This window comes from Euphorbia lathyris, chromosome 6 (genome assembly GCF_963576675.1).
Source record: "Euphorbia lathyris chromosome 6, ddEupLath1.1, whole genome shotgun sequence".
Taxonomy (NCBI): Eukaryota; Viridiplantae; Streptophyta; class Magnoliopsida; order Malpighiales; family Euphorbiaceae; genus Euphorbia; species Euphorbia lathyris.
Window position 1 is genome coordinate 36,741,100 of NC_088915.1, and position 14,245 is coordinate 36,755,344.

Consider the following 14,245-nt stretch of genomic DNA (forward strand, 5'->3'; position numbering starts at 1 on the left):
ATTGCCGTCCGGTAGAATTTTCCCTTCAATCTATTAGGCATGCCGGGATCACAAAGGAAACCCGTAGCACTCTTCCACTTCGACCAACCAGCTTTAATCCTATGAGCAACATCTCCATCTACTTCTCCATCCGTTTGGATAATAGATCCTAAATACCGGAAGCAATCCGAGGCCTGAACAACTCTCCCATCTAGGGTGATTGTCCCTACCTCCCTACTCCTACGGCCGCTAAACTTACACTCCAAATATTCTGTCTTACTTCGACTCAACTTAAAGCCTCTAGATTCTAGAGTTTGCCTCCATAGTTCCAACTTCATCTCCACTCCTTCTTTCGTCTCATCAACCAACACAATATCATCTGCAAACAGCATGCACCATGGTATACCATCTTGAAGTGAACTTGTTAGTTCATCCATAACGATGGCAAAAAGAAATGGGCTTAGTGCGGAACCTTGATGCACTCCAATCGTAATAGGAAACTCTTCAGTCTTCCCAACACTAGTACGTACACTCGTGCATACTCCCTCATACATGTCCTTTATGATGTCAATATATTTCCGCGAAATGCCTTTCCTTGTCAAGGCCCACCAAAGTACTTCCCTTGGTACCTTATCATATGCTTTCTCCAAGTCAATGAAAACCATATGCAAGTCTTTCTTCTTATTTCGATAGTGCTCCATTAATTGTCTCATTAGATGGATGGCTTCCATAGTTGATCTTCCCGGCATAAAGCCAAACTGGTTTTCCGAGATCTTCACCGTCCTCCTTAGCCTTTGTTCAATCACTCGCTCCCAAAGTTTCATAGTGTGACTCATTAATTTGATTCCCCGATAGTTGGCACAATCTTGGACATCGCCTTTGTTCTTATACAAAGGGATTAAGGTACTTTTCCTCCATTCTGATGGCATCTTATTGTTTCTCCAAATTTTGTTGAAGAACGTCGTCAACCATTCGATTCCTCTTTCTCCCAAACATCTCCAAATCTCAATAGGGATGCCATCAGGTCCTACTGCTTTCTTCAACTTCATCTTACTTAATGTCATTTTGACTTCACCCTTTTGAATTCTCCGCAGGCATTCATGATTTATCATATCGTGATGGATACTTATATCTCCAACATCTTGTTGGCGATCTCCATTAAATAAGTCATCAAAATAGGACCTCCATCGTTCCTTGATATCCTTATCTCCAACTAGGACTTTCTGGTCCACATCCTTCACACATTTAACTTTTCCGAGATCTCGCGTCTTCCTATCTCTCATCCGAGCAATTCTATATATGTCTCTTTCCCCTTCTTTCGTATCCAATCTTGTATACAGATCCCGATTCACCTTTGCTCTAGCATCTCGTATGACCTTCTTTACTTCCCTTTTAGCCTCTTTGTATTTTTCGTAGTTCTCGTCACTCCTACATTTCCCCAATAGTTTATAGGATTCTCTCTTACTCTTTACTGCTTGTCGTACTTCTTCTGTCCACCAAGATGTGTCCTTACCCGGTGGCATGCTACCTTTAGATTCCCCTAGAACTTCCTTCGCTACTTCCCTTATACTATGCTCCATCTTATTCCATATCGAATCTATATCTGAATCCATATTGCAAGTCCAAATATCTTTTTTGGTCATCTCATCCACAAATTTTTGTTGATTCTCCCCTTGCAATTTCCACCACTTAATCTTAGTCTCTACTTGAGGTGTTTGTTTTCTTATACATTTCCTACTTCGAAAATCTAGCACCACTACTCTATGTTGGGTTGTCGTACTCTCACCAGGGATCACCTTACAATCAATATAACTCTTTCTCCAAGCACTCCTTACTAAGAAGAAGTCAATTTGGCTCGCATTACCGCCACTCCGATAAGTCACTAAGTGGGATGTTCTCTTCATAAACCATGTGTTCATGATACTCAAGTCATAGGCTGATGCGAATTCCAAAATATCATTTCCTGCTTCATTCTTATCTCCAAAGCCATACCCTCCATGAACACTCTCAAACCCATCTCGCCTAGAACCCACGTGTCCATTGAGATCACCCCCTAGTACCATTTTTTCATCCCTAGGAACCTGTTGCACCACTTCCTCTAAGTCATCCCAAAAAGCTTGTCTTATAGACACATCTAATCCTATTTGTGGCGCATATGCACTAATGACATTCACAACCTCATCCCCTATCACTAGCTTAACACTCATAATTCTATCGCTCTTCCTAGACACCGCTACTACCTCATCAATATACTCCCTATCAATAAGAATACCTACTCCATTTCTACCCTTATCCTTTCCTGAGTACCAAAGCTTATAACCCCAAGGAGCTATCTCTCTAGCCTTGGCTCCAACCCACTTGGTTTCTTGTAGGCATAATATATTTATTCTCCTCCTCTTCATAACATCTACAATTTCAGCTAATCTTCCTGTCAAAGAACCTATGTTCCATGTCCCAAAGCGTAACCTACTACCCTTACCCCTACCCCTACCATTACCGTGGACTAGCTTATTTACCCGCAACCCTTGCATATTTGACACCACCCCCGGGTCCAGGGGTGGCGCGCCGCTTCGGGGCGACGACCTAGCAACCCTTGCACATTTATCACTACACCCGGGTCTAGGAAGTGCAGCGCGTCGCTGAGTAGGGAACGCCCCAACGGTATTTATATTATGGTTCATGTCATAAGATGTGGCTAAGTTTTACGCTGGCCGCCACAAACCTACCGCAACCCTCCTCCTTTGTCCGGGCTTGGGACCGGCTGTAAAGGCCACCGTAAGTAATACACCCTATCAATTAATTAATGTTATTTATACCATAGTTATTAAAGGCGCAAGGCGCACTAAGGCACAAGGAGGTCCTGGAGCCTTGCCGCAAGGCGCAACTTAAGGCGCGCGCCCGAGCGACTCGAGGCGCACCAAAAAAATATTCAGAAATTCATAATACTAGTCACAAATAGTCAAATACCAACAATAAAACCATAAAATGCATGAATTAAGTTCTAATTAACTACCAAGGCATAATGTCTGCTGCGATATGTGTAGTAAAAACTTTTGATCTTTGTCAGTCTCTGTTTTTCTTTGAACTTAAAAAACCCTAAAATACCCTAACCCTAAAACACCCTCAAAACCCTAAAATACCCCAAATTACCCTAAGGTAGCCAAGGCGCGCGCCTTACTGACCAAGGCGCTAAGGCTGGAGCCTTAGCCGAGGCGCGCCTTTAATAACTATGATTTATACACTTTTATTCTTAACATTAATCACCTATTGATGTTAGAAATTTTGAGGATGACCTCCTAGGCATGCTTCACAGTGGTCATAGTCTACAATAAAGCAATAAAGGGGTCAAAGGGGTCAAAGAAGGTGTCGTGATCCCGCGACCTAAGAGGATGGAGATGATGTAACTTATTTGCACAATCATTCTTTTTATTTATAAGGTGTTGAAGGCATTTCCAGCAATTTGCACCCTAATCGTTACTAAAGACACGTGTAGGAATAACAATGGAAGTATATCATTTGGTGGATCCAACCAGATCCAGCGTGTGATAACTGCAAGTAGTAAATATCGGGATTGATAACTTTTAGAGTTAGCATGCCTTCTTTATTAGCCATGTGTTCATGGTGATTGTGCATCGTTATTGCTATTAGTCGGGACATAGTCATTAGTCCACGTGGCATGCTAATTTGTTTACATTTTATCACCTACTAATCAATTAGTGTCATTTATGCATTTTATTCTTAAAACCAATCATCTTCCAATATTGTATGCATTCCTTTTTTTTTATTGGTTGAATGTATTACTCCGGAAGAAAATCCATTGTCTCCTTTATTGTCTATCATTCAATTTCTAACACGTATTGTAATTATCCTACTTTAATCCTTTAACTTAATAAAGGGACAAGAAAATGACGACAAACATATATTCTCCCCTCCGAGACGTCTCTTTTATATCCGGGACTATTCCAAACATCAGCCTCAGTTAACCGATTAAATTGTATTAATTAAAAAAAAGAAAGTGTTTGCTTAGAAAGCATTCTATTGAAAAATTAAAAGTAGAAGACAGTAGATTGATCTAACTAGGGATACATGGAAAACATACCTAAATCTATCAACAAATGCAATTTCTCTCCATCCACTGCAGAAATCCTCTCTCCTATGTACCTATCATCACTCACTCTCTGTTGCAACCTCCTCATCACCTTCGCTTTCTGCAATAAAATTACAAGTCAGATAAATAGATGAACTTGGCATTTAGAAATGAACAAACTAATGTCTCAAGAACATTTTGCAAATACAGCAGCAAGAACAATTAGACGCATAAACTACATGTGGTTGTAAATCAAGAGACATTATCTTTTACATAAAGACATCTGTTTCAGATGTAGCCTATTTAAATGGTGTGTTCCTACAAATATGCATTCGCATCAGTCTATGACTTGAGTATCATGAACACATGGTTTATGAAGAGAACATCTCACTTAGTGACTTATAGGAGTGGCGGTAATGCGAGCCAAATTGCCTTCTTCTTAGTAAGGAGTGCTTGGAAAACGAGTTATATTGACTGTAAGGTGATTCCTGGTGAGAGTACGACAACCCAACATAGAGTAGTGGTGCTTGACTTTCGAAGTAGGAAATGTATAAGAAAACGAACACAACAAGTGGAGACTAAGATTAAGTGGTGGAAATTGCAAGGGGAGAATCAACAAAAATTTGTGGATGAGATGACCAAAAAAGATATTTGGACTTGTAATATGGATTTAGATATAGATTCGATTTGGACTAAGATGGAGCATAGTATAAGGGAAGTAGCGAAGGAAGTTCTAGGGGAATCTAAAGGTAGCATGCCACCGGGTAAGGACACATCTTGGTGGACAGAAGAAGTACGACAAGCAGTAAAGAGTAAGCGAGAATCCTATAAAATATTGGGGAAATGTAGGAGTGATGAGAACTACGAAAAATACAAAGAGGCTAAAAGGGAAGTAAAGAAGGTCATACGAGATGCTAGAGCAAAGGTGAATCGGGATGTGTATACAAGATTGGATACGAAAGAAGGGGAAAGAGACATATATAGAATTGCTCGGATGAGAGATAGGAAGACGCGAGATCTCGGAAAAGTTAAATGTGTGAAGGATGTGGACCAGAAAGTCCCAGTTGGAGATAAGGATATCAAGGAACGATGGAGGTCCTATTTTGATGACTTATTTAATGGAGATCGCAGACAAGATGTTGGATATATAAGTATCCTTCACGATATGATAAATCATGAATGCCTGCGGAGAATTCAAAATTGTGAAGTCAAAATGGCATTAAATAAGATGAGGTTGAAGAAAGCAGTAGGACCTGATGGCATCCCTATTGAGATTTGGAGATGTTTGGGAGAAAGAGGAAGAATGGTTGACGACGTTCTTCAACAAAATTTGGAGAAACAATAAGATGCCATCAGAATGGAGGAAAAGTATCTTAATCCCTTTGTATAAGAACAAAGGCGATGTCCAAGATTGTGCCAACTATCGAGGAATCAAATTAATGAGTCACACTATGAAACTTTGGGAGCGAGTGATCGAACAAAGGCTAAGGAGGACGGTGAAGATCTCGGAAAACCAGTTTGGCTTTATACCGGGAAGATCAACTATGGAAGCCATCCATCTAATGAGACAATTAATGGAGCACTATCGAAATAAGAAGAAAGACTTGCATATGGTTTTCATTGACTTGGAGAAAGCGTATGATAAGGTACCAAGGGAAGTACTTTGGTGGGCCTTGATAAAGAAAAGCATTTCGCGGAAATATATTGACATCATAAAGGACATGTATGACGGAGCAAGCACGAGTGTACGTACTAGTGTTGGGAAAACTGAAGAGTTCCCTATTACGATTGGAGTGCATCAAGGTTCCACACTAAGCCCATTTCTTTTTGCCATCGTTATGGATGAACTAACAAGTTCACTTCAAGATGGTATACCATGGTGCATGTTGTTTGCAGATGATATTGTGTTTTGATGAGACGAAAGAAGGAGTGGAGAGGAAGTTGGAACTATGGAGACAAACTCTAGAATCTAGAGGCTTTAAGTTGAGCCGAAGTAAGACAGAATATTTGGAGTGTAAGTTTAGCGGCCATAGGAGTAGGGAGGTAGGGACAATCACCCTAGATGGGAGAGTTGTTCAGGCCTCGGATTGCTTCCGGTATTTAGGATCTATTATCCAAACGGATGGAGAAGTAGATGGAGATGTTGCTCATAGGATTAAATCTGGTTGGTCGAAGTGGAAGAGTGCTACAGGTTTCCTTTGTGACCCCGGCATGCCCAATAGATTGAAGGAAAAATTCTACCGCACGACAATCAGACCAGCATTGTTATATGGTACCGAGTGTTGGGCAGTGAAACACTGTCGGGGGCAGAGATGCGTATGTTGAGATGGATGTGTGGTCATACGAGAAAGGATCGGGTGAGTAATGAAATAATTAGGACAAAAGTAAGGGTTACATCTATTGAGAATAAAATGAGAGAAAACCGACTAAGGTGGTTTGGCCATGTGAGACGTAGAGCGCTTGATGCGCCGGCTAGGAGGACCGAAGAGTGGCAAAGGGATGTAGTGGTGAGGGGTAGGGGAAGACCTAAGCAAACTTGGAGGAGGATGATCGAGAGTGATATGAGTTTACTGGAAATTGAGGAAAATATGGTAGTGGATAGGACGGAGTGGAGGGAGCGAATTTGTGTCGCTGACACGATTTGATTGCACGGTTTTATATGATTGTTCATGTTAGCCGACCCCGAATCATTTCGGGACTAAGGCTTTGATGTTGTTGTTGTTGTTGGATTGCACTCCACATTTGCCAAAGACCACAACATGCAAAAAAAAATTGAAAGGTAAAGGTGTACATTTGCTCCTTTCCTCCATATATAAAATGAGCACAAACGTAATTCAGGTAGGTAGTTCATCATGCAACAATTTCTTCATAGCAACCTCCTACTGATATGTCTACATATTCTGCTAAATTCAGTGGTTATACCTTTCCAATAACCATACATGAATAAGAAAACAGGTAACCAATCCAAAGGCTATGTTCCTCAATTCAATTCTCATATAATCTAGACTTAATACATCAAGTTTATTAAAAATCTTATTAGCTTAAAGTGACATATTCCCCTTTAATTGCTTGTTAGCTTGTATGTTCAAGTTCAGAGAGTCCTAGTTCGTTTACTAAGTTCAGAGGGATCCTGACCTATTTACAGCAATGTCAAGATGAAAAATAGTTAATGCTGTTCAACATAAAAAAAAACTTACCCCCATCACCATCTTGTTCCTCAGAATCAACTCCATACCTTCCATTCAAGAAATCAACAGCATCAGGTGTGAGAACTAACTTATCTGAGTTCAAAATATCAAACATATTCAGAGTCCTGGGCGTCAACATCCTCAAAGTCCCAATATTCCTGCTTGATAACCCAACATTCTCACCCACATCCATCATCAAAAACATTACTTTCTCTTTCGGTTCCAATCCCCACCTTCTCATTGCCTCAATGAACTCTTTCGTCTTCGGCTTCTCTATTTTTTCCCCAAATTCCTCCACACAAATCATATTCTCCACCGCGCTCGACAATGCTGTCGAAATTGCCAGTCTTTTCTCCTTCCTGTTAATCTTAATTGTCCAATCTCTAGGCTTTGGACCAAAAATAACTCCTCCGCCGGGTCGGAGAGGAGTCCGAGTTGACCCACGACGGGCACGCCCGGTTGCCTTTTGTTGGTAGGGTTTTTTACCACCACCTCTGACCTCCGCTCGCGTGAGGGTTGAAGCAGTGCCCCGGCGCTTGTTCTGTTGGTCAGTGATGATAGCACGGTGAACGACGGCGCGTGCTGTTTCCGGAGGAGCAGATTTTAGGTCTAAGTAGGTTTCCCCAATTTTTTCACCGGTGAAGGAGAGGATTGGAAGTGTGGCTACTTGACAAGAGATTGAAAGATGCTTAAATTGGGAATTGAGGGAATTAGGCTTTGAGAGAGAGAGAGGTTTAGGAATATGGAAGAGAGAGGAAGAGAAGAAGGAAAGAGAGGCCGGCGGTGGCGTTCTTACTGTTGAAGCTGCCATTTTTCTTTCAGGCCTTGTAAAAGCTTAGACTGAAGAGGAAGGAGAACAGAAGGCAAGAGAAACGATGATGATGATGATGATGATGTATTATCCACTCACGATTTTCCTATCCATTGCTGAGCGCAGGCTATACGCCGTCGTTTAATAGTTTATCATAATTCTTTTGGAAAGCCTAATTTGGCTACATAGTATCAAAATGTTGGTATTAGTATGATTTGGTAACATTTAGTTTATAGAAAATTGCCCCTCTATTTACGCTGGCATCGGGTCTGCTGTATTCTCCTTGACGTTTTGTCATTTCGTTAAAAGGGTTGAAATCAGTTGATGATTATATCATCCTCATTTTTTCTCTATGCCATTTGAAGATTGCGCGGACTTAGACGGGCTTCCACCATCTCTTAGGATCGACTAACTCATGTGCAAGTGCCGTTCACAAGGAACCTTTTCCCTCGTGTCGTCACGGTGTGTTTTGGCACCTACGCGATCCTAGCGTCGACCAGCGAGCTCCCCATTCATCCCGTCTTGAAACACGGACCAAAGCGTCTGACATGTGTGCGAGTCAACGGGCGAGTAAACCCGGTGTGCTTCAACAGATGAGCACTCCTGGCATCGGCCAACAGGCTCCCCATTCAGCCTATCTTGAAACACGGACCAAGGAATCTAACACCTGTCTCCTAATTTGTAGCATTTGATCATTGTAGTATAATTTGGTAATATTTGACTCCATATGTCCCGTTTTATTTTACCTGTTGTTTGTTGTTTGAAAATGTTGCTTTTCTAAAAAGCAGTACTTTTATAAAAGCCAATTTTCAGCTACAAAAGACAAATATGATGTGTTTAACCAAATACTTAAAACTTTCATTTTTAAAGTGAAAAGACAAACAAGAGGTGAGAAATGAGCAACCAAACACCTTCATAGTATCCTAATTTGGGGTATTTTGCCATCACATAGATAAAAAGATAACGAATCTGAAATGAACACAAGAGTCAAATGTTACAAATTAGAATACTAAAAGAGAGCAAATATTACTAAATCATACTGCAAAGATTAAATGTCACAAATTAAGACGGCAAAATGTTACCAAATCATATCAAAGTGTCAAATACAATATTTTAGATACACAAAACTAAATAAAACTTTAATCCTAATCCTTTTACAAGTACATGTTATGTTTTAGTCCTAAAAAAATCATTAAGCTTAACAAAAATTTAAAAATAGAGGATTTTGAATTTTCAAAAATATTTTTCATATTAGTTTACAAGTGATAACATTAATTTCATCAATGACTGGTCAATTTAGTCGGTTATTATTAGATTGGAATCAAAGATGTTAAAAAATATAGCTTATTTAGTTAGTTAATTTATACATTCTACGATTCTAATCTAATTGCAACTGACTAACCTCCATTCAATCACTAATCGGGTAAACATTACTGAGTTTACAAAGTAGACATTTATTATTATCAAAATGCAAAAGAGCTAAAATCAAGAGAATAAAAAAACCAAGGGACGATAATAAGACATGAGATTTTCGAAACATGCAAGTATCTCAACCGACAGAGGTGAAGAATCCTGAAATATTCGAAGATGAGAATAAAGATGGGAAACCTAAAACAGAAACGAGGATCAGAGCAGAGAATCATCATCGTGTTGAAATCCAATTTTGATGAAGTTTTGATTATGACAAAAATTAAAATTAAGGATTTAGATCTCTCATGGTATTGAAATTCAGAATCAATTTAATGTCCTTATGTACTAACAATTTTATCTAAGTGATTTTTATTGAATAAGACATTAAGGGCTAAATACAAAAGTTAGCTAAAAGGCCTTAAAAAGAATTAAAGACCCAGCCAAAAAGCCCAAAATCAGAACTAGAAGCCAATGTTGAAAGTCAGACAGAAGACTTTTCTGATCTGGTAAAAATTCAGAAGACAGAAGACTCCGTCAGAATCATATCTCTCTTTGTAATCATCAATTTGGAAACACCCGGTTTGTAGCATGCGAAAGCAGAACTCAGAAAATGATCATTGGCCGATGTAGGTGCCGCGGCCTCGCCCGGAAGACCCGGGGGGTGGACACCGTTGACGACAGATGCTGTGATTGACGTCGAAAGCAACCAATTGCGGAATCAAACTGCTCGGCAGGGCCGGAGCTCGGAGTATGGAAGAGTCGCCACCCACGAATGGGAAATGAACACCGATCCCTTGCGGGAGACCAGTGAGGGTTCAGGAAATTTGGGTACGAGCCGAGAAGGCTAGCTCCTTTCCGGAGAAAGGCTACTAGGCACCCCGACATCGCCCGGTTCTGAACCACCGGCCTCCTACTTAGCATGTTAGGCGCTAACGGACTAATCGCATATTTCTTTAAGTTTAAAATTCATTTGAAACCTTTTATTTCTCGTTTTGAAAGCCGTTTTGAGCATGTTATTGAAAGTCACTTTAGTAAAGAATCACCCATTTACATGAATTAAGATATATAGAAGAAAGAGGAGGATAGAAGGAAGAATTGGTTTATTTACAACATGAATTATGCTTTAAGCTATACATTCAATCTAAACTAATCTCACTCCCCGAAAAGAATGTTTATTTACATGGTTCGTACCTTAATCGCCGTTGGAACGATTTAGATACGTTTCAAAACCCCGTTAATTTACACGCTTTTCACTCGAATCGCCGTTGGAACGACTCGAGCGTTTGAAAACGTGAAACAAGAAGTTTTAACTCAAAAAAACATGATTAAGCATACAAGTCGATTTATTTTTGTACAAAACCGTTTGGATAGGAAAACGATTCAAAACTCCATTATTTACAAGGAAAACGATTTTAATTACAAGGTTCGCTTAATCCGTCGTTGGAACGGATTAAGGTTTCAAAACGTGATATTTTAGGAAGTCGTTTAAAGAGGATAACGAACCAAAACATTTTATTTACATTAGGAACCTCTAGAAATCTTTAGTTTAAATAAGCAAATTGAACTCTCTTTTTGTGGTTTATTTTCCCCTTTTCACTCAATTAACCTTCACTTGAACATAATTATAACAATTAACAAATTAAGTCTAAATCCGCCCAACCCAAATACATTTAAAATATACACATATAGGAAATTAAAAAAGGAGAATAAATATACATATTTATATAAATATACATTACGGTAAAAATAATAATAATACTTATAGATAAAAAAAATAAGATAAGGAAAATAATAATAATATATATACAAGTGAAAATAAAGATAATACTAGTTATAATACACTTTGATTTTAATTTAAGAAAAAAGCAATGTAAAAATAATGAATAAAATTCATGAATAAGAAAACTACATTTAAACCAAAATAGCTTTTCTTTACATAATAGATATATAGAGAATAACCCACCCAAAACAATAAATTAATATGGTTCAAATACATTTAAAGAAAGCATATATATATACATATAGTTTTTACGAATCCAAATTAATATAAACATGCTCGAATATACAAAAATGAGTAGTTATTAGTCATATACCCCAAAATGATTTTAATAAATTAGCTACATAATTATACATATATATAGTCAAGAATAAATGCCAAAAAGATGAGAAAAATGTAAAAAAAATGGTTTTTTAAGTTCCAGCAGCTTTACCGACGGAATATCCGTCGCTAAATTCTTTTAGTGACAGAAAAGACAGAATATCAGAAACAGTCCTCCAACTTTTCAGATTCATTAAAAGGCTTTAGATCTACTTCTATTCGATCGTTTTGGTCCCCGAACTACCCAAATTGGGTCATAGTCTATAGCGGAGCCTCCCAAAACGATGTTTTATTTTTAAAACGTTAATTTAAAAAACTTTTAAAATTCTATATTTACAACGTTTTAATCCCGAACTACCCTTAAATCGGGTCACGGTTCGTATTGGGACCTTAAAACGAGGTTTTTATCTAAAACAAAACCAAAATGCTTATTTAATACGAGACGGGAATTAAATAAATACGGGAAAGTAAATAAACGTGATAAATAAATAACTAACTAAACAAATGAATAAACGAAACTATAAATAAAATAAAATAAATTAATTAAATGGGTCTAGTCCTCGGATAATACCTCAAGATCGGTATTGACAGTCGAAGTCGGTTGATTCCACGAGTTGAGATTTTTAGTGTTTTCGGTGTTTTTTGTAAAATATTTAACTTTTTGGAAATTTTCAATTTTTAGGAAAAAAATGTTTTTCCCAAAAATTTACTTTCTCTCTCTAAAAAATATATTCTAGAAAGAGAAGCTCCCAAAATTTTTCTCCCCCCCTTTTTGTATGGGGATCCGTGCCTTTTATAGGCACGGATCCCAAAGTTGGACGTGCGCCCAACATCAGGTTGGGCGGACGCCCAACACCAGGTTGGGCGACGCCCAACGCAGGTTGGGCGACGCCCAACGCAGGTTGGGCGCGCGCCCAACTGTCGTTGGGCGTGCGCCCAGTGCTGTTGGGCACGCGCTCCACTGCCGTCGGGCGTGCGCCCGATGCAGCTGGACGCTCGCCCCACGCTATTGGACGCCCCCCCCACGCCGTTGGGCGCTCGCCCAACGATTATTAGGCGCGCACCCAATGCTATCGGCGTGCGCCCAGCGCTCGTTGGGCGCACGCCCGACGCCCGTTGGACGACGCCCCACGTTCGTTGGGCGCCTGCCCAATGGGAGTCGGGTGGCCGTCCCACGAGCGTTGGGCGTGCATCAAACGTTCGTTGGATAAGCGTTTGGCGTGCTGAGCGCCGTGTCTAGCGTTCGGGGGACGCCCACCTGCCAGGGGGCACCGCTAGTTGCCTACTCACCGACACGCAATCCTTTAGGGTCTTTTCGTGATTTTTATTTTTTAAACGATTGAAATCAACCGCTTTAACCGTCTGTTATGGGTTTTCGTCACAGGTCCTCTGACTCGGTGTCTACAGCCGAAGTTCTCAACGGTCAACTGTCCTCTGAAGAAAGAAACGACTAGTTTCCTTAAATGGGAAAATAGGCGCAGAAGTCACAAGCTCTAGATAAGACCAGAACTTATTTATTCTTAATAATCATTTATTAGTTTGAATGATCGACCTATAAAAGCCAAATCCAAGCTCCAAATTCACAACTGATCATCAGGCTTAAAAAGAGATACATTGCAAAAGTGAAAAACAAGAGCAAAGAGCCAAAACACAAAATAGATTCATATTTGTGTAATCATTTTGAGAGAGATTAGTTTAAACACATTTTACATCTGAATCTGGAATCTTTCAATTGTAAATTCAGTAGCTCTACTGCTTCGGTTATAAGCAACAAATAATGATTTTGTTGAGTTTTGTAGTAAATGGAGGTACTTTACTCAAGCTTAGAGTAGTTTGTAAAATGTTTGTACTCTACCTCCGGAAGAGTTCAATAGTGGATTAAAACTCAGAAGAAAGTATTTTGAGGACTGGACGTAGGCAGAAGATTGAACCAGTATAAATTTGCCGAGTAACTTCTTTCCCTTTTATTGCCCTTTTACTTATACTGAATAGTGCATGCTCTAACATTTATCTCATAGTAACACTCTAAATATTATGTACACAACTTAACTATCATCTGCCTTAAAGTTCTTTAGAGCCTCTATTAAATAGTTGTCCTCGGAGTGCAACAATCAGAAGCAAAATCAATCTCAATACACTGAAGTGCTGAAAAACTCAGTATACTGAAGTTGCCTCTGATTCTGAAAAATTATTCTCTATGTTATATTGACTTGAGTGAGAAAAGTTTTAAAGGTTGAAATTACTCATTAGTTTTATTCATCACTCCTTCAGAACGAAATCCGCCTTATAGGGACCAACACACTGAACCATAGGAATCTCGATTGAGCTCCCAAGTAGATCCATGTGGGTAAAGGTTCCTAGATCTACTGCAGTAGGATACATTTTATAAAATTATGGGTGACCTATTTAACAAAGGTTAGGCCTATAGTGCTCCTGAACGATCTCTCTAACTGTCTTTGAAAAGTCATCCTCTATGTCATGTTAACAACATTTCATGATATATTTGACATATGTCACCACGTATAAATTAAAAATAAAAATTGAATTCGGTCAATTTGGGATATGGATTAGGATATTTAGAAATTTATTTATTTTAATTGCCACATGTCACATGTGGTCACATGGCGACACATGTCATATATATTGTGAGTTGTTATTGACATGACAACCAT

At 39.2% G+C, this 14,245-nt stretch overlaps 1 protein-coding gene across 1 annotated transcript; it reads right to left on the reverse strand.

Moving 5' to 3' along the window:
* Positions 1 to 3,948: 3,948 nt before the first annotated feature.
* LOC136233326 (large ribosomal subunit protein uL4c) lies at positions 3,949 to 8,217 on the reverse strand. Its single transcript, XM_066022961.1, has 2 exons — positions 7,264 to 8,217; positions 3,949 to 4,187 (listed from the first exon to the last, which is right to left on the reverse strand). The coding sequence occupies exons 1-2, from the start codon at positions 8,063 to 8,065 to the stop codon at positions 4,147 to 4,149; spliced, it is 843 nt and encodes a 280-aa protein (XP_065879033.1). The 5' UTR covers positions 8,066 to 8,217; the 3' UTR covers positions 3,949 to 4,146.
* Positions 8,218 to 14,245: the final 6,028 nt, after the last annotated feature.

Excerpts from the sequence above, each read along its gene's own strand:
- LOC136233326 (XM_066022961.1), bottom strand. The coding sequence starts at position 8,065 with ATGGCAGCTTCAACAGTAAGAACGCCACCGCCGGCCTCTCTTTCCTTC. Across the intron at positions 4,188-7,263 it reads GGAACAAGATGGTGATGGGG|AAAGCGAAGGTGATGAGGAG; the intron begins GTAAGTTTTTTT and ends ATTTTATTGCAG.